Raw genomic sequence first — 20,017 nt, forward strand, 5'->3', positions numbered from 1 at the left:
CTTCGTTCAGTTTTCTGTAGTCGATGACCATTCGCCATTGTCCCTCGGCTTTCTTCGGTATCATAAACATCGGTGAGCCGTACGGCGAGTTACTTGCTCGAATTCGGCCAGCGGCGATTTCGCGATCTAGTATGTCTCTCAGCGCGCGTCTCTGATCTTCTCCTTGAGCATAGAGGGAGGCGACCTTCAGGTTCGCCCCCTCCTTAAGCTCAAACTTCAAATCGTAGGACCTCGAAGGGGGAAGGGTCTCTCCTCCCTTCTTCGGATTAAACATGTCAATGTACTGGTGGTATTGCTCAGGAACTACCTGGAACAACTCGTCTTGTTCCTCCGGGCTCAGCTCTTCAAGCTCATCTTCGCCTCGGAGGTCTGTCTCGTCGGTTCGGGTCCTGAGCCCTATGGCCGCCAGGACCGCAACATCTTTTGTCTGTGGAAAGGGAGAGGATAACTCTTCCCTTTCACTCGGCAAGGGTAGGGGAAAGGACACTGCGCTTTCCTTATTGTTCGTCTGGGGAATAGGGAAGGATATCATATTCGCTCCCCCATTCAGGATTACCCCTTCTTCTTTCATCCATTCCCATCCTATCACGACATCCGCGTCGCAAAGGTGGTAACATCCAGCTTAATTGGCCGAACCTCGCCTAACTTCTCGACACCCAGACTCACTTCGACAAACTCCGTAATGGGTCCAGCCACACTAACCGAGCCATCGAACATGTGAACTGGTACACTCACGGGGTATTTCCTCTTCTCCTTCCTAATCTTCCTGGCCGCCTTGGGACTTATATACGAACAGGTCGCTCCAGTGTCCCACAAGGCCGTTAGTTCAACTCCGTCGACATACACGTTAGATTTGGGTTGGTTGTTACAGGTGGAAGGGATTAGGGTATGACAGTCGTTTATACATTTTGGAGTGGTGTTTACGGATTTATATACACATTTACCTGGTCTCATCAGCTCTTTCCTTTTACTGGGGGTAGGGATAGTGGCCGAGAGAATATGAGTGCGGACCCGCCGAGTCTCGCCTACCGCGACGGGTCCCCATCTTTTTCCTCCTCGTCCATCCCCCGCTCTTCAACACATGCTTCCTCCCTTCCGACAGCATTGATCTTCTTCCTGTCCCCAAGAGGGACGGCGTTCCCCCCCGTGCTAAATCTCCCTTCTCCTCCAGCATTTTGTCCAAAAGATCGCAAGGGGATGATCCCTGCTTTGACCTTCGCCGCTATTACAGGACAATCCCGGTTATAATGCCCTCTCTCTCCACATCCAGTACACTTCCCTTCCTCTCGACGCTTTAAAACCTCATCAGCACTGGGTCTCGGCCAACGACGATTTAGTTCGTCTACATCCGTTGGTATCGCCCTTCCCCCGTTCGTGCCCTTAGGCTGCACGCCCTCTATCTTCGCCGTAGATTGCCATTTCTCCTGGCTCCCCCGTTCCCCTCCTCGATTTGCTTCCTCTCTCCTCTCCCCCTGTTCCTTCACTTCCTTCCTCTTCTTCTCATTCTCCTTCTCCACCTTTCGTTGATGCAAGCGATTGTCCATGGGGACCACGAACTCGATTAATTCTCGGACGGTCTTGAAAACTTTTCCATGGCCGGCGATTTCATCCAGCAAATGGCTTTTCAGTCCGTTCTTCGCTCGGTCCACGAGGTTTCCATCATCGCTCCATCCTAACACCGCTACATATTGCTGAAAGGCGGCGAAGTACGCCGAAGCCGACCCATTCTGCCGAAGCTCGTTTATTCCCCTTGCGGCGGTTCCTTCTTCGTCAGGATCTCCAAAATTGGTTTTGAGATATTGGATGAACTTCTTATAGTCTAGAAGGTGTTCGGGGGGATCGTCCTTAGGTAAGTCCGGTTGGACAGCAAGAAGAGGAGTTTCACGTAGATGGGAGATCATGAAAAAGATTTTTACTCGGTCGGTGGGGAACTTCCGGGCGTTGATTTCGAAATGGACTTCACATTCTGAGATGAATGCTGTGAGCTTTGACCTCTCGCCCCTCCACAGGTCTGGGAGGGGAAGCTTTATCCCTCCACTCATCTCAGCAACTCCTGGGGTCGCCGAAGCTTGCCTTCCAATGGCGAGCCGTACCCCCTCCGAGATCCCCTCGACTATTCCCCCAACCGTCTCCTGTTCCTTCTTCTTCTCCTGCTCCTCTCGACGCTTCCTCTCTGCTATCATATCCTTATTCATCTCCATCATCATGTTGATTATTGCCAGCATCATCTTCTGTGTTGTGACCTCCTCCTCAGTTCCTCCTACTACTTCGCTCCCGGCCGAACTTAGCCTACCTCCTGTGTTCCCTTCCCTTGGTCGTGGGGTCTGTCCCGAATCTTCGGAACCTGTCCTCACCGCTGGTGGTTCTGGTAGTCCGGTTTGTTGGGGAGGTGGTTCAAAAGGCAGGGGTGGATAGAAATCATCGCCTTGAGTTGATCCTTCGGGGGTATCAATTGCACCAGGCAATGGTCCCAAGCTTTGTCTTAATTCCTCCAACATCCTCCTCTCCGTCTCCTCTACTGTTTCTCCTGGTCTACTCATACTTCTTGTAACTCTCCTCTCTGGCTGCATACAATCTCGAACTTCTCCGAGGTTTGCACGGGTCGTCGGTAAGAGCGATCCTTGATACTGTCACAATCGTCATTTCTTCTTCTCTACTGACCGACGGTTGACAAACCTCGGCTAACTACGTCGTAGTGGGGCGTCGATGTCTCACTAAGACAGGGTACTCGTCGAGGAACTACGGCTAACTTCGCCGTAGTAATACGTCGAGTGGTGAATGATAAGATGATCGTCGATGAACTACGGCTAACTTCGCCGTAGTACGTTGAACTGCTCGGTGGTAGCTCTCCTTAACTCGAAGGTTGTAGCTACTGAATATATCTCTCGCTACTGACAACAATCAAGGATCGCTGAAGAAGTTCAGCGATCTGTAAACTATCTATACTACTCCTCTCTTCTCGTAGAATGTCCCTCAACTCCTGCACTGCCTCACGCTCAGTCCTCTTCGTTCAACTTCGCCGTACCTCGCCATATCCCCGATATCCTACTCCGCTCACTTTGACTAACTTCGCCTAACTTCCCCTGTTCTGCTCTCCCTCGGTTCCCTTCCCCTAACTTTGCCGTAGTTCCCCGCTAGGCGGGGTTATCGTGACAAATCCCCTCTTGGTTCTCGTAACTTAGCCGTAGTTGGTCTCAGTGTCACGGGCGGGGTCTTATCCCCAAAGGGTAAGCAAGGTGATTGAGATGGGGCTGTAACCCAATACTTGTCTCGGGCTCGTAGAGCTTGAGGAGTATACAGAGGTTGACAAGGGACTGAGGGAACTGAGGGAACTGAGGGAACTGCAAGATGTCAGGCTGGATCTGACTGGACTGACAAGTTGAGAATGAGATTCAACAAGAGATTCATAGGTGGGGAACAACCTGTTTGGAGGGGGTTTATATCCACAGCAAAACAGGCTGAACTGCAAAACTACAACAATAAGCTACGGAAGAACTGCTAAACATATTTGCAATTCTCTTCAAGAGAATTGGCAATCCTGACATGTGAAACTAAGAACAATAGGCAAAGGACCCAGGGGTCCAGGGGTAACTGTTACAGGTTCATGTGTGCGACAAGGAACAATAGACAGAGGACACAGGAGTCCAGGGGTAAGTGTGTCAAGCATGTGAACACACAGGGGAACAATAGATTAAGGGCACAGGGGTTCAGGGGTAGGTGTTTCATGTGTGGGAGTGTAAGAGATGACAATAGGGATTGTTGATGGAGATCAAGAACAATAAACCTAAGCCAAAGGGGGTCAGGGGAAGTGTTCCAGATGTGTTTCAAGTGTGGGAACACGAGAAAAGACTATCTTAGGTGGCAAGTAGGTGATGTATGACACTCAGTGGTTCGAGTGGAGGTTGGTAGTGGTGAAAGGAAGGTCGGTGATGGTGAAAGGAGGGTCGGTGATGGTGGTTGTCAGGGATGTTACGACATAGTTCGTGACACTCTACACCACTTTGACACCGCTCGAAGCTACGACTCCATATCTCAAGATCATTGGATCATTGATGTGGATTGCCAGTTCGACACGACCTGACATATGCTTTGCAACACAATATCTTGCTCGATTCTCAGCCAAGCCAACTGAAACGCATCTCGCACTTGCAAAGCGCGTAATGTCGTATCTCATACATACAAAAGACTACGTTCTCAAGCTTGGGGGAGAACCGTATCAACTCGAAGGATGGGTTGATGCGGATTTCGCTGGTTGTACGGAAACACAAAAGTCTACGACTGGCTATCTATTCAAGTTCTGTAATAGTTCGATTCAATGGCAATCTCAAAGACAAGCTACGATTGCGCAGTCTACGATGGATGCGGAATATATCGCAACCGCAGAAGCTGCTCGTGAAGCCGTATGGATACAAAGTCTATTGACTGAACTCGGTTTCAAGCAAGTTACAACACGACTTAATTGCGATAATGAAAGTGTGATACGACTCACACACAATCCTGGTACGCATGCTCGATCGAAGCATATAGACGTACAACATCATTACATTTGTGAGAAGATATACAATGGTGAATTGAAACTCAAATACGTACAATCCGAATTGCAAGACACGGATTTCCTTACAAAGATCCTACCAAGAGAACCGCACAAAAAGAACTGTCTTCGAGTTCGACTTGTACATGGTTCGATATCACACTCTGTATCTCTCCTCACCTCCCACACTCATCTTGTCGATTCGGATTACAATCCACACGATTCGAAATTGACATCTCTCGAATTGTACAACGCATAGAGCGTTGTACCAAACACTTCGTACTGTGCACGCGAGATTTCCTGGTTTGCTCGTGATACTGCCTTTTCATCCCGTACGTCCAGGTCTGCAATACAGATCCCATTGTTTTACAATACGATCTCATTAGTTGGTTTAGAACATGTTAGTTTGTTGGAGTTAGTGTCATTAGGGGGAGTGTTGATTAGTAATGCCACGTAACTACGCTACGGATTGGTCATACGATTTTTATTCCGTAGTCTTCGATGCAATTCTTTACTATCATCGTAATTGTACTTGTCGCACACTTCGAACAATATTCCACCATCAACGACCGTCCTTTGACCATCAAAACCCCTATTATGTCTTAACCTCTTCACCCTACACGTAACCTAGGACATCTGAGACCAACTACAACAAAGTACAACGGGAGAATAAGGTATACAGGGGTAGAGAATAAGGTATACAGGGGTCTGGAGCATAAGGGCGGCGAAGTTAGACGGAGTTAGGGGGGGTTAGGGACAATGGGAGCAGAAGTACGGCAAAGTTAGACGGAGTTAGGCTAAGTAGGGACAATGGGAGCAGAAGTACAATGAAGTTAGACAGAGTTAGGCTAAGTAGGGACAAGGGGAGCAGAAGTGCGGCGATGTTAGGCGGAGCTAGTCGAGGGGGGAGAAGTATGACCGAGGACTTGGGGAAGTTGGACGAAGTGCGTTGAAGTACGTCAAAGCTCAAGAGGGTTGGGTGAACAATCAGGAGGAGTAGATAATATTAGCTGAGAAGATCCCTGAAGTTCTTCAGCAATCCTTGATTGTTGTCAGTAGTGAAAGATTGATAGAAATAGCTACAATATAAATCAAGATACATTGCCATCAGTAAAGACCCCTTTTAGATAGAGTAACTACGCCGAAGTACGTCGTAGTCACATTCCTTTTGACGTCTGCACCCTTCTGGTTGGGTGAGACATTGAGTCAGAAGCATCAAGTTAGCCGTGGTTCGTCGACCGTCGGTCTCTTTGGAACAAGTTAGTCGACAGCCGTGACAGGTTAACCGCCAATTAATAGGCCTTTTCGTCACAGTGATTAACACTGGGCTTGATGCCTTGTGCACAGCAGCCTCCTCCCCAAACAGGTTAACATCACTGTTCCGTTGGGCACTGTTATATTGAGCCAATGCTGGTTAGTTGGTCTTTGTGACACTACATCCTCACTGTCAAACCCAAACCCATAGATCTTCTACCTTGGGACTCCTAATGCTGTCTTCAGTGCCTGGTCCCAATGATTGAGCTGGTGTGTGGAAAGGCCCAGATATTGAGTCACCAGTTTCTGCTGTAACATTGATAACCAGCTTTGAAGTGGCTGTCCATGAATGACCATCCGCTGACCGCTCAGTTACCTCAAGAGCATGATCAAACCCAAGCCCTGTCTGCCCCACTTGAAATTGTCCAACACGCCTGACAGTTCTGGGTTTGGAAGCCAACAGGGATTTTGGGGACTGTGTAGTAAGCAATGTTCCAGCTAGAGGTGAACTCTGCCTATCATTCATGTGACTTGACCTCATTTCGGTTGGCTCTGAAGCTCTCCTACTGGCTCCCGGGGTTGCTCCAATGGTATCCATGCTGTGAGATCTTCGGTGCCGCCTGCGAGGCATGTGTTTGGATAAATTGAGCTGTGAAGGCGGTGGTGGAGTCTTGATATCATAACCAGACCACCCAACTCTCTCATCCTTTCTGGCTCCCATAAAGGATGACTGGGCTGTTTGAATGGCTTTTGAGTGGGAGCTTGAGATCCTGCTATGCCCTACTGGGTGATCACCGCTGAGTGGTGCTTGACCAGCAACTCTTGTCATAGGAGGAGATCTGGGATCATCCAGCCTTGCATGAGTCTGAGAGCAGTGCTCCTCTGACGCACCTGACGCAAATGTCACCGTCTTTGGAGGGCGTTTTGTGTTTACTGTACTTGATGTTTTAGCGAACTGGATGCGCTTTTTTGGGGAGTGTACATCGTCCGCCATTGAAAGAGCAGATAGAGGAGCCTGGCCCGGAGTAGGAGATGGGATGGTTGAAGAGGGTTCTCTGTTCTTTGGCTTAGGTTGTGTTGGGGGTGACCCAGATGATTCACTGTGGCGACTTGAATCGAAGTTGTGAATCAAAGTTGTTCTTGGTGTTGTTGAGTTCATTATGGTTGGTAGTTCCCCCTCAGGAGCACCCCTCAACGTTTTAGCTTTCTTTGGCCTTTTGGAGGGCTCAGTATCAGCTGTTGCCACCTGTGAAGGGGTTATTATGCTTTTGTTCACACCAAGGTTGTCGCTCTCGGGCAACAATTGCAATGTGCCCATCATAGTCACAAGAAATGATGATGGAGTACCTGCCAAACTTGCACCTGTTGGACTTGGTGATTGCGCAGAGGCCAAATTAACACCTGTCACGTTTGTGTTTTGTGTGAATGTGGACAAATTCCCAGTAGTTGAAGTGGCAGCTGTAAGGTCTGCGGCCGGCGTTACTGGTAGATCGGTTGACGATGCTTGTGGTGCTTGAAGACTCTCATTCACCGCTTTCGCCACAAACTTGATCAAATGATCGAGCGCTTGGTCGTCCAATTCTGATTGGGTCTTTGCAAATTCGTTGGTCGAGGGTAGCTCACCCTTCAGGAAGGCGATTGCCTGCTGTCGGTCGGGTTTCCGGGCCCCATTGGTGCTAGAGGTCAACTCACTACGAGAGGTGTCAGCTTTCAAGGGCACATTAGCGATCCGAGTACTTGAATTCATATGGGACAAATCACCACCTAGGCGCGACGAAGGCGGGCGGCGGCCGGGTACGATCTCGAACGCTTGTGGAGGTTTCGAAAAGACGACACTTGGATCAGTATCCGGTAGACAATAGGAGCCCTGTGCTGAGCGTGGACTAGTGTCATGAGTGAGTGAGATTGTACGAGGGCTGATGGGGCTGATGGGGCTGGGGTATGGGTGAGGGGCGCGCTCCGTCTCAAATGCTCTCGCGAGGGGTGCACTCGTTGCGCTGACATGGTCTTGTGGTAGAGAGCTTGTCGGTGACGAGATAACATGTGCGCCGGCACGACACTGATCGACTCCCTGCGCTGAGAGTGGACTGGTGACGTGAGTGACTGGGCTGGAAAGAGAAATGGAGGAGAGGCTGGGGCGTTTACCGCTCGGGGCTGAAGTTGGATAAGGATAGCTTCGAGATGTCATGGCGGCTGAGATAGGAATGTAATCGGTATGACAGGTACGTCCGTAGCGTTCTAGTGCGTTCAGTACTTTGAAGGGAAAGAGAAACGAGCTTGCCGAGTTCAAGAAATAAAAATCCATTCTTATATTTGACACTCACGCCAGAATGATCAAGTATCTGACGCCATTCGGGGCTTGCTGCCTGCACTCCGCGTCACCTACAGCCCATGGTGGTATGATGCGGACTCATGAAGATGATTCTCACGCCAACGAGATGTCTTGAAAGTTTTTGTACAAAACTGCTTCGATCCTTTCATCGTCACTAGTCCGCAAGAGGTCATCGGATATCCCCTTTTTTACCTCCAAGACTCGATGATCGCAAGCGAGAGAGCTGAATGGCGTCATATTTTATGAGTGGTGGTCGCGGGGAGAAGTTGCGGCTTGCCATGTCGTTCTTTTGAAGGTCGGAAAGGGAGAAGTGACCATGCTCGCTTCGTCCGCGGCCGGGTTGCCGGACGATGACGATGAGGCGATGAAGAAGAACATGCAAAAGAGTTAGATTCAGTCGTCTTGATTCGTCAGTGAGTGTTGTCAGACCTGCGAGTACGTTAGCCCTACCATTTACGACAAAAGAGAAACTCACGATCAGAAAACGTCATTGAATGTAGGGAAGGGGAATATATTTTCCCGCGCTCAGAGCAGATGAGATGTTGTTAACAATGTACAGGCTGATCGTCATTCCATGCTGCATGAGCGGGATCCGAGTTGGTTCGAGGATGTGAGAGACATACTTGAGTAGCAGCTTGAGAGGGATGGAGAGGAGAAAGATTGCGGCGTGGAGAAAACGGACCGGTGCTTTACGCGTCCTGGAAACGCCGATTCCGCCCTGGGACCTGAGCAGCGCCCACCTGTGAGCCACGTGGTACTGGAGCGCGGGGCGCGGGAGGAACACCCGGATCGCGTCCGTGCAGACGGTGTTGATGCGATTTTCTCACCTTGGCAAGATTGACCATTTTCATCCTTTCACATTCGTCGTCTCTTCACTCGTTTCAGCACTTCTTGTCCATACTCCGCTACACTCTTCTGTATATCCAGATACAGCTGTTGTTCGTTTCCCCCCCTCACATTCTACTTTGTTATTCATTCACTAAGACAACTTCGATAGCCTCTTTCTCACAATGTACTCTGCTGCTCTCCTTTTTTTACTCGCCCCTCTTGCGATGGCCATTCAGATCACCTCGCCCGCCACCAGTGATATGTGGTCGTCTAGCTCGTCTTCGCAAACTGTGGTCTGGCAAGCGGTCTCTACCGATCCTGACAGCTTCGAAATCCAGCTGGTCAATCAGGTGAGTAACCTTTTGCACACTTCTGTCACATACATCATCTGCATCCGGGGTTTCCTTCGGTGACACCTTATGCCGCCTCTGTTCCAGACGTCGTACCTGAGAATGCTTTAGACCTTTCAAATATTCCGTAGAGTGTATGCCCCGTCGCTCATAGCTCAGCAAGGATTTCTGAACAACTCACCCGTCACTCTTGTTTCAAACCAGGCAACCGGCAGCCCCAACGTCCAGAACTCGGCTACTATCACCTATCCCTCTGGCACTTGGCCTTCAGGTCGAGGCTTCCAGATCAATTTCGTCTCCACGTCATCGACCACCACGACTCCGGCCATCTTGGCCCAGTCTGGTCAGTTCAACATCACCGATAACGGATCCGCTTCGACCTCTTCGACGTCTAGCTCAAGCAGCTCTCTTACTTTGCCTACCACTCTCAGCCATTCGTCTACCAGCACCGCGTCGGCTACCGTGACTGGTTCTGCTTCCGGTACCAGCAACGGTGACGCTTCAGGTGGCATTCCCAACTCTGTAAGTTATCTTGGCTTTGGTGAGCTTTGACTGACGGCTAGTCTTCCACTGCGGCTACTGGCGGAACACTCGGCAATGTCGCCATGCCTGCGGTGAAGGTTCTGCTCGCTATTGTTGGGCTTGTTGCTGCCATCTACTGAGCCACTGAAGGTCATGGGAATGTGATGATGGGATGTGCAATGAGGGGAAATGTCACTCTATGAACAATTTTTGCAATGTAACTCACGGACAATGTCGATAATTCTTAGATGCATGTCTTTGCGCGTGTACAACGTCGTATCACAATCGTCGGTAGCGACTTGTGCTATGAGCTAGCCCTGCGCTATCGTCACTGCGTTACTTTCCTTGTTTGAAACATGGAGGAAATCCGGATGAGGTTGTGAAATTGTCCGAGCACACAGCGATCAAGTTTCTCCCTGCTAGCCTTTCACCTCTATATTGTTTCCAAGAAATATCCTCCATGTTGACCAGATGACAGCTAAGATCCCTCTGGCCCCAGGCGGTTTTTCGGCCCCACCCTTCCGTCCCTTCGGTACCTCGGCGCACTCATCGACCTCTCATGAAGCAGGTCCATCCCGACCATCACTTATCCCTCCTCGGCGTTCCATCACAGACCTTCTGGGAGAGGGATGGCTCGAAACTCTCTCTACCCCATGTCACTTCGACCTCAAAGTCTTCCTGAATGTGACCAAAGAGCTAGTTCTTCATCCGGAACGGAACAGTACTGTCATCCTCAGAGCAGATCCTCTACCCCCCAGGCGCAGGGCTTTTGACGAGGACGAACATGTCAACTTGGGGCACATTCCATCTGACGGACAGCTCGACCTTCACACATCCGATGTCTCCGAAACCTCGAAGAAGCAAGTCAAGGAGAGTGACTACGATGATCTCCCTGGCGGCAGTGTGTCTTTGGAGATATTGGAGGAGATGAGAGTGAGGTTGATGCCGAAACAAGTGAAGAGGGATTCTCGAATAGACCAGACGGCTCAGTTCTACCGTACGGCCTCTCGTTTGTTGGCCCGTGAATTCCCTTTCAAGCCAAACATCGATACTGACGAAGACCACGAAGGTGATTCCACCATCGCTTATGAGGAGGGTTTGGTCGTCCTCACCCCAGAAGTGAAGACTGTGGAAGACGTGCCGTATTATCATCCGCCAGTCAAGAAACTGGCTTTTCGCTGGGAAGAAGTAGACTTCTCGAACTTTCCCCAAAGCGTTGACGATGAAGATCATGAATCACCGATACGAGCTAGACTTTCCATCGCGTACTTGCCTTTCCCCCCATCATCTCCCGCCCACATCTCCCGTCCTCCCTCTCGATTACCCACTCCGTTTCTTCCCTCCCCACTTCGAACCGTGCCCAAACGAAGATCACCTTTGGCTCCTCCCGACTCCCAGTCAGCAGAGATACCGACGGGCGATATTTCGAGATCTTCAGATCCTGCAGTGCCCGCTGCAACGGGAGCTGCAGCGGGCGTAGAAGTCAGACTACATCGTACCCTTTTGGCTTTGCTGGAGAAGGTGTACAAGCATGGGTACGGAAGTATGGTAGGATACGTTAAGCGAAGACAACACGATGTGAGGATTTCTTCTTGTTTCAATACCGTCAATCAGATTTACAAACTGATGTTACAGGTCGTAGTCCAGAGGGAGAGCTTTCAAGATTTATATCTTGAGCTGAAAGAGAAGCATCGTCATCTTGACTCCAGAGCCCCGAAACCCGGCTCGAGCAAGGTGGAAGACGTCAAACGACATGTGTGGAAGGTGGGTTTTCGCTCATCATATACTCCGTCCTTCGTCTTTCTGGATTTCGCGCCAACTCATAGGAACCGGGCTTACCACATGATCTCTCTTGCACTTTCGACACTATCTCACTCTCAACTTGGGGCGAACAGGATGTTGCAGTAGCTGCCTTTCTCATGCTTCTGTGGAAAGAAATGTATCCTCCTCGTGCGCCGCTTGAAGCAGATGAAACATTACAGTGGGATACATGGGGGAGACCAAAAGGCGGCTTTGTGGATCTCGGTTGTGTGAGTTCATTTAACATCCCTTGCACTTGAAACCTCCCTGTTGAAGGAAGTGAGAGAGGCACCTCATCGACTTTCCGAATGCCATCTGACACTTGTGGTCCGCTGAAACGAGCAGGGGAATGGACTGCTTGTGCATATCCTCATCTCGGAGGTGAGTTATCTACTCAATCAAATCAGTGGCGCCAACTCCTAGGGATATCATGGAAAAGGATACGAACTTCGTTCCAGACGTACTTGGCCTTTGTATCCTCCAAAAACTCGAGAGGCACTGGTCGAACTCCCCATCAACCCTGTACGATGGTTTCCTTCGACCAGTGAAGAATGGGTCACTGGTTTTTGGCCAGGTAAAGAGGATTGTGTTGTCAAGGAGGGCGTGTTTCTGATCGGAAATCATGCTGATGAGCTGACTGTGAGTTTCTTTCTTCTTTCTTCTCCACACCATGCATCCGATCTCCGTCGGCTCATTTTTTTAACCTATGCAGTGGCTGAAACTCACATCGTGCTTGTGATCTGATAGATCCCGGACGCCGTATGCGCAGATCTGGAGAAGTATGATACTGATGTTTGAGCCTTGGCTTCCCCTCCTGTCACTGATCCCAACCGAACCAGTTCCACATCTCTCCCTCCCCTGCTGTCTTCACACACTCGACGGCACATTCACCCGTCTGGTCTTCCATCCACCTCCTCATCCTAATACCCCTCTCAACGGTTTTGAAGACGGTCTAGAAGCTGGGAATAGCAGGTACAAAGCATACATCATGTGGCTGGGATGGATGGGGTTGATGTGTGGGTGGGAATGGGAGAAGGAAGGCTTGAGAGTGCCATCTACTCGAGGATGGGGAATCGTTGGTCAGTGGCCATACCTGTCCCCATTGCATTCTTCTTTCCTGCTGAACCCATGCGTTTGGAGTAGGGTCATATGAATGTCCTTGACGACGCGGCGGACCTTAATATTGCATCTGTACCTGAGCTAACGAACAGGCCGGAAACGATGGGCCAGTACCCCCGAACAACTACATGAATGCCGGTCATGGGCATTGGGTCAAGTGGAGGAAGTGAGACGAGGAGGTCTATTCAAAATACGTGAGAAGGAAGGTAAAGATCATTAGACATGCATGTTTGATCTGTCGATCTTGTTCATTTCGTTCTCTCTGTTCGGCTTAGGATCTTTCGAGTACTCGTACGAGTACCTCCATGCAACCGAACAAGCAGTGGGACCAGATTCCCGGTCAGGCCGGTTCATTCGGGGTTAAGGCCCCTTTCTTCGGAGATAGTGTCATGACTTGGGGCAGGTACTCCGCCATGTACAATAACCCCGATCCAAGTCTTTTTCCCGATTTAGCCCTTCTCTCCACCCTCACCCTTCGATCTCGAGCTTGTACGCCACCTAAACCTCCTCCATCTCTCCATACTCTCCTTCATCTCGACATCATCCTTACCAACACGAGTCTCTGACACTAGAAACGAGATCATCTTTGAAGAAATTACTCGAAAACATTGAAAAGAAGACATAATCGTGACAATATGGTAAGTCTCTTATCTTTTCACTAAATGGATCGATCCATTGGGTGACTCGTGCTCTATCTATCCCAAGGGAGGAGCTTGTGGGCTTGTCGTTCCCATTTTCACCATGTCAGACAGAGGTCATCATTATACTGGAGATTGTGTAAAGATTGAGTGGCAAGGGTGTATGGTCGTGTGCTGGATCATCTCCTCTTGTTCGATCTGTTCTCCTCCCCACAGGCCACTTTCGCGATAGGCCATTGTGATCTGACTTATTACGTTACATGCAGAGCTCCCCGATTTAGAAAGGCTGGACCGGGATGTGTATAAAATGTATTACACCTCGCTTACTTCCAGACCGCGCTTGCTATCGATCTCCTCAACCGTCCCGTCGAGGCACAGGCTCGACTGCACAAATTGAAGGGTCTCGTTCCCAGACCCTTGTCATTCTTCATGGATGTTAAGTGTCCTGGATGTTTCCAAATCACGTCAGTTTTTTTCCCCGTTTATATTTTGTTCCATACATCCTTCGACTATCGTTTTTGACCGTCTTCCTACCTTCTCCAAATACCTTTCGAAAGCTACACTCAATACTAATGCAATCTTGCACCCTGTTCCATCTCAACCAAAGTGAAAGAGCCGTATAAATGACATGTGCTGATTATCCAGCATTGTCTTCTCTCACGCCACCACCGTCGTCCAGTGTGCCAACTGCGGTACCGCTCTTTGTCAACCAACTGGAGGTAAAGCTAAGCTGACTGAGGGTGAGTCGATTACTTGATCTGTTTCTTGTCGATGCTGATTGACAGGCTGCTCTTTCCGTAAGAAGAACTGAGTTTTCGCTTGGGGCTGGATTAGACGCGGCTGGGGCGGGGCAGATGCAGTTCGGAGGGTGTATTTGGCTACCTACATTTCAGCATGCCCATGTGACATCATGATTCCTCATCTGTCTGCTGTAACCTTTTATCGATGTCCAGCAATCATACTCACCCTCTACGCAAATTTACAAACTGACCTGGTCCTGTGAAGCTGATACTCACCATGGCCGGTGAAAATGTGATCGCCGGAGACGGTGATGACCGACGTTTGCCACTCCGCCGATGCCGCTCACATCGTCGTCATCGTTGCTTTCCAGAGGTTTCCACTTCAACAACACCTTGCGCTGCTTCATGCTTCCTTCATAACAGATCAGTGAAATAGTGACAGCATCTACGATGCTACATCGGACCAGGGGTATACTCAAGCCATCTTTGGATCTTCTTGTCCCCCCTCGCACATCTAGCCGAGCACCTCTTCTCCCCATTCGCAATCTCCGCACCTTCCCACCCCTTCTCCGACAGGTAGACCGTGGTACGTATCAACTCATCATCCAGTCATCTAATAATGTGTAGTTCCACCTGGCCATATTCGTCCTCGTCGGTATCTTCGCCCTCCTCCGTTTTCCCAGGTGTCTGATGTCGACTCTCCCGGGTCTGTAGAAGGGACGAGGGGGGAAGTGTTAGTTCCTAGAAGACCGACTTATGTACCTCATGATCCACATGGGGTCTTACAAGAATCTCACAGAGCGAAGGAATTGTTGGCTCATGATACTTTGGTCATAGTTAGGTAAGTAACGTCTTGCCAGTTTTTATTCCGGTGGTCCCCCCACCCTTCTCACTTTCAATCTTCAATTGCTCAGTTGACTATGGTATATCCATATAAGAGCTGTCTGATCATGTCACTTGTGTCAGTGAGTTGAGAGGTGCCGAAACTACGAAGACAGAGCGGGAGACTGACTTCTACAGACAACTGGAAATGCTCAATGTGTTTTTGGGCTTCGAACAAGCTAATAGGTATGCTATATACACACCCGAAGTTAGTATCTTTCTCATTCCTTCTCATAAATATAATTACCTCTGTCCGCAACCGTAAATTCCACTACTCTTCTCTTATGGATGTGCATAGAGATTGCAAGATCCTGGGGAAAGGACAGCAAAAACTGACGGACAGGGTGATCTTGTAGGCTTGTACGTTACTTCATGTCAAGCTGACAAAGACAAAAGAAAGCTGAATGAGTAGTTTGGCAGAAGAAGAACGATCGTTCTTCTCTACTATGTCACGTCAGATGTTAAGAACACATAGACCATTTCGAGCTGTCGTCATGGATCCCACGGGAACTCCTATACTTTGGGTGAGTCCTATATGCAGGACCCTCGGACATGTATCCTTGTCGTCTCAATGGGGCCCTACGACAATGATCACCTCGCAGCCATTCGAAATACACATGTGTATGAAGAGAAAAGGCTTTTGATATAGGCAATGTGTCAGTGAAACTCAAGCTGATGGAAAGATCCGCCGACCATTCGCATTCATAAACTCTCGCATATTCGTTCATTCCACTCAAGATGGAGATGGGAGATTAGTAGGTGAAGCTCAACAGTGAGTATCCTTCTGGAACAGAGTGGTTGAAGCTGACAGTAAGGGAGTGGCATCCCTGGCGAAGACGATATAACCTTTTTCAATCGTCTGTACTTACAGCTTGTTACTCCTCAGAAACGTGAGCTGATGACTCAGACGCGACGAGGAGACTTTCAAACAATTCGCCAGGGTAGATTCTGGTTTCCTCGCTTGGGACTTTTGGCTCAAAGATGCGGATAATCGTGAGTCATGCAGGGTTTCTCACACTGAACGTTTCTTTCTACCATTCCCAGATTGTCCGTATGTCAAGAGTTTTATGGTACGTTGTGATCGTGCCAGGCCTGACCATCAGGTCTTGTTGCTTCAATCAATCGAAATTTCAAAGGGTTTGGACGAGAACTTTTCACAGACACTGGTCAATATGTCATACGCTTCGATTCAGCTGGTACAGAGCTGAACCTGCCTCCCGGAAGTCAGCTGGACGTACAGGGTCAAAGTTTGATACTTCCAAAAGGACGAGAAGGTGGATTGACGCTGGATCAGCGAGCCATGGTATGTTCACCCTCCCAAGATTCTCAGCCGTGCTCATGAGTCAGACTCTAGCCACCGCTGTCTCTATTGATTTTGACTTCTTTTCTCGACATTCTGGTAGCGGGTGAGTCAAAGATTGCATTGTGGGCGAATGGCTTATTTCAGTGGTATGGGCTTACCATTCTTCATATGGGGTTCAGATGGTTCTTCAGAGGTCCATCACGGCGGCAGCGGTCAACCACCGGTGGGCCCTGACGTCGGCGCAATGGCAGGAGGGGCTGCAGCGGGTGCGACAATGAGTGAAAATGAGCAGATATACGGACCGCAATCGGGAAGGACCAGCCCATCCCGGGAAGAGAAATACGGCCAAGAAGGACTGGAGGGCTATGATGAGAATGAGGGATGGGGAGATGATGAAGTATTGCAAGATCCTTGGGAACAGTCAGATGATGACGGAGGTGTATTCGGAGGCGGAGGAGATGGAGGTGGATGGGGAGGGTGGGACGAGTAGTCGATCAGTCAGAAGTAACAGAGATCATCACAATGCATCACTATGTCTTGGGATCATGCCTTCGCTTTTGGCTGCAAGGTCAGCTTCCAACATGGATCTCCCAGCAAGCAGCTCCACATGATCCCACATGCCAAATTCGAAAGGCGATGTTGAGTGAGACAGGAGACGGCGAAGTCGAACTCACTTTACAATCCTCCATCACACCATCTTTGACCAACAGCATCACCCTATTTTGATCATCGACGCCGCTGATAGCATTATCATGCTCGTAACTCGCCCCGATGGCCAATTTCCTACCGTCTGGCGAGAAGGCCAAAGCGGAAATAGCAGTGGGATATTTGGAGTAGAGCTTCATGCGCTTCTTTGCGGTATGATCCCAGATGGATACGTGACAATCCGATCCACCAGAAGCGAAGGTGTTGAAACTGAAGGTCAGTCATCATATCTCACTGCTGCACTCGTCAAGATCCCCACAAATAGTAAAACGAGAGTCACAGACGATATCTACTACTGACGGGTTAAGGGCAGGTTTGACTGTGAAACAGCAAAACAGGGGGATTAGGGACATTCAGTAGAACAGGGGATGTTAGCTTACACTGGATGATAAGCCAATGCGTTGATTGGATACACACAATCCACCCCATCAACATTTTGTCGGTGTGCTCGGAAGGCGTATTTTTGAGCTTGAGAAGCTGGATCAGGATCAAAGTATTCGACAGCTATACGACCTTCTATAGATCCTGATGCCCAACCTGAGCGTCAATTCATATTTCATGTTTCAACAGGTTGGCTGATCAATGTCCTCTGCCCTCCCCCCCTCCCTTTCCCTGCATACTGTATTCACGCGAACAATCGTTCACCGGTCGCGTGATTCTCGCGGGAACACTTGAGAATCCATTGTGCAGAACAGTATATCATTGACCGAGAACTGATATAATGATGGAATTATGACAAAACCAAGTGAGAAGGATGTAGCTCACCTTTTCCATCCGCCATACATGCAACACTTCTTGTCAAAAACTTCAAAGCACTCTCCCTTTCCTGAGTAGGTCGCAGATCTTGTCCTTCCTGCGCCTGAGCCAACTCAATGGCAGAGTATACGTTCACATGTCTATGTGCCATACTGACTAAGACATTTCCCGTGGCGGGTGCGTAAGACAGGTTGTAGATTCTCTCCGGAAGAGAGTGGGTGGATCGAAGAGGTTGATCAGAGTATCTAGCAAGTGAGTTTCGACACTTGTCCCTAAATGATTACATGACTTTTCCATCTTGTTCATTCCGCTCCCTCTCGTCTGCGGTCACAACATCGGAATTCGTTGTGCTTTGGCTATCGATGGTGTTCGGATGTCATGATCATCGTGAGACATGAAAAGGGGGATAATCGAAAGAACTAGAGAAAAACGTACGGATCCCATACTCTTAGCGTACGATCCCACGAACCAGTGATGAGTATTTCTGTTCATGAGTACAAGTCTCCCATCTTCCATCGGGCGTTCAGAATGGTATGGATGAAGATGAAACTCACTCTGATCAGCACACCATATAATGGACGAAACGGCCTCCTCATGTTTCCCCAACACACGACAATGTCCCGTTGTAAAGTCCCAACTACCCGTCAGCTCGTCCCTTCGTCGAAGCAGATAAAGCGTTCTGAACTCACTGACGAACCCGTTTATCCAGCCCACCCGAAAAAGCTTCAGAGGAGGAAGAACCGAATGTGACAGCGAGGACAGCAGCAGGATGAGAAAATCTGCACCGTGAGTCTTGAACGTGTATCCTGCCGTCGAAGAGCTCAAATGCGGATATGATGGAGGAGCGAGAGGAACGTACATTTGTGGAGGTTGAGGAGAACCTGTCAGATCGTGTAATTGTATCGTCTATTATGTTAGCGAGAAACAGAGCAAAACAATGAAACACACGGTATCCCAACTGGCGACTAAAAGCCGTGTCGAATCTGAAGACCAGGCCAGAGACGATATACCATCTGATGGTGGCTGTAGAGATGTATCTGGTGTCATGAGTGATACTCTGTAGCTCGTGAGTGTTAGACTTGCCTGATGACATCGTTGTATGCAAGTGAAGAGTTGCGAAATCGATCCGCGCGTACTAGCAAGGGGTCCATAATGGCTCGTATGCTTTTTTCTCAGGATCGCACGGCGCGTACACCATTGATGCATATAACTTTCACACTGGGAAGGCTTACAGAAGGTATCCATAGCAGAGCGGACGTTGGCCCGACAAGGGTCGAGTCACCGCTATGGGTGACAATGAGAACCTCTCTCGTGAAGCTGCTTCAAGAGCGCTCGAGTGTGTATGTGATATCAACCCTGAGGAGTCTGCGATTCGTCAACTACTAATTACAGGCCGGAGGGTCTGGACTGCCCTGATCAAATTATGCCTTCCCAACCTGCTCGCACAGGGTAAAAGCTGAGACCCACCCGATTTGAACGGATGACTTTCTGATGACAAACACAGTTGGAATCAGACTATCTAACCAACTGATATAGGGTCCCGCCGTTTGTGGCACTTTTTATACGGCGAACGTACTAACCGTTGTGACACGGTCCCAGTCGCCAGTTCTTGGCGTTTGCAAATTTCTTTCCTATATATACTGATGCTTCAATGATCAATGAGCGTTGAGGTAGTAAGTAGCCTAACTTGAGCTTCCGTCCCTTCCCCTCAATGATACAATGCTCCATGCAGAGCGTCGTGACAGGTCAGGACCGATGGAAGTCGACGATCCTGACCCTCTGTACCGGCTCAGAAACTTTCAGCTCTCTCAACCTGACGATGAGCGACCTCGTAAACGTACGTCCTGCTCAAGTCCTCCCTCTTCTACTATCAGACAACATCTTTCATGTCTCACCTCGTTTATGGATGAGACTTCCAGCAAGACCATGCTGATATGCGAGGTGTACACAGTCAGCTCGAGAACACTTCCAACTCATTCGACCTCAAACCTACCCCACTTCCTCAAATGCGTTTTGACCAACGCACGCCGTTCATCTACGAAACCATCCGTGTTCTCTCACCTGGAACTTCCACCCCCAAGAAGTTCTCATATGACCCGAGTATCTTCCAGCCTTCTGCATCTGCGTTTGGCAATGGACTGTCATCACAAAACGAGCTGGAAGATGTGGAAATGACCAACGGGGACAGTCCTGCTCGACCATATAGCCTCTCCGACCGGAACACTTCAGGGGAGACTTCTGGGCCGGAAGGTTCAGA

General features: G+C 49.4%; 7 protein-coding genes across 7 annotated transcripts; 4 read left to right on the forward strand and 3 right to left on the reverse strand.

Moving 5' to 3' along the window:
* Positions 1–1,025: 1,025 nt before the first annotated feature.
* On the reverse strand, positions 1,026–3,408 carry TREMEDRAFT_60420 (uncharacterized protein; the record flags this gene model as incomplete). Its single annotated transcript, XM_007002754.1, has 5 exons — positions 1,026–1,400; positions 2,115–2,627; positions 2,662–2,685; positions 2,897–3,002; positions 3,377–3,408. The coding sequence occupies 5 exons, from the start codon at positions 3,406–3,408 to the stop codon at positions 1,026–1,028; spliced, it is 1,050 nt and encodes a 349-aa protein (XP_007002816.1).
* Positions 3,409–5,978: 2,570 nt separating this feature from the next.
* Positions 5,979–7,532, reverse strand: TREMEDRAFT_60422 (uncharacterized protein; the record flags this gene model as incomplete). The annotated part of the gene is made up of 1 exon (XM_007002755.1): positions 5,979–7,532. The coding sequence occupies one exon, from the start codon at positions 7,530–7,532 to the stop codon at positions 5,979–5,981; it is 1,554 nt and encodes a 517-aa protein (XP_007002817.1).
* A 1,595-nt stretch (positions 7,533–9,127) lies between these two features.
* Positions 9,128–9,847, forward strand: TREMEDRAFT_28297 (uncharacterized protein; the record flags this gene model as incomplete). Its single annotated transcript, XM_007002394.1, has 2 exons — positions 9,128–9,295; positions 9,455–9,847. The coding sequence occupies 2 exons, from the start codon at positions 9,128–9,130 to the stop codon at positions 9,845–9,847; spliced, it is 561 nt and encodes a 186-aa protein (XP_007002456.1).
* Positions 9,848–10,257: 410 nt separating this feature from the next.
* TREMEDRAFT_42864 (uncharacterized protein) lies at positions 10,258–12,983 on the forward strand. The gene is made up of 8 exons (XM_007002503.1): positions 10,258–11,123; positions 11,301–11,395; positions 11,453–11,581; positions 11,713–11,847; positions 11,963–11,998; positions 12,041–12,256; positions 12,417–12,696; positions 12,829–12,983. Exons 1-8 carry the CDS (start codon positions 10,289–10,291, stop codon positions 12,954–12,956), a joined length of 1,854 nt encoding a protein of 617 aa, XP_007002565.1. The 5' UTR covers positions 10,258–10,288; the 3' UTR covers positions 12,957–12,983.
* A 248-nt stretch (positions 12,984–13,231) lies between these two features.
* On the forward strand, positions 13,232–14,303 carry TREMEDRAFT_56456 (uncharacterized protein). The gene is made up of 4 exons (XM_007002560.1): positions 13,232–13,374; positions 13,708–13,838; positions 14,020–14,114; positions 14,160–14,303. Exons 1-4 carry the CDS (start codon positions 13,372–13,374, stop codon positions 14,183–14,185), a joined length of 255 nt encoding a protein of 84 aa, XP_007002622.1. The 5' UTR covers positions 13,232–13,371; the 3' UTR covers positions 14,186–14,303.
* An 88-nt stretch (positions 14,304–14,391) lies between these two features.
* On the forward strand, positions 14,392–16,789 carry TREMEDRAFT_67793 (uncharacterized protein; the record flags this gene model as incomplete). Its single annotated transcript, XM_007002950.1, has 11 exons — positions 14,392–14,422; positions 14,853–14,955; positions 15,135–15,204; positions 15,340–15,356; positions 15,409–15,520; positions 15,680–15,768; positions 15,812–15,853; positions 15,904–15,989; positions 16,100–16,299; positions 16,344–16,402; positions 16,444–16,789. 11 exons carry the CDS (start codon positions 14,392–14,394, stop codon positions 16,787–16,789), a joined length of 1,155 nt encoding a protein of 384 aa, XP_007003012.1.
* A 268-nt stretch (positions 16,790–17,057) lies between these two features.
* On the reverse strand, positions 17,058–18,783 carry TREMEDRAFT_22615 (uncharacterized protein; the record flags this gene model as incomplete). The annotated part of the gene is made up of 7 exons (XM_007002196.1): positions 17,058–17,214; positions 17,385–17,541; positions 17,770–18,005; positions 18,196–18,244; positions 18,315–18,397; positions 18,450–18,580; positions 18,697–18,783. Coding segments are annotated over 7 exons (900 nt in total), but the record flags the coding sequence as incomplete, so codon positions are not given.
* Between the last annotated feature and the right edge of the window lie 1,234 nt (positions 18,784–20,017).

This window comes from Tremella mesenterica, assembly GCF_000271645.1.
Source record: "Tremella mesenterica DSM 1558 unplaced genomic scaffold TREMEscaffold_2, whole genome shotgun sequence".
Taxonomy (NCBI): Eukaryota; Fungi; Basidiomycota; class Tremellomycetes; order Tremellales; family Tremellaceae; genus Tremella; species Tremella mesenterica.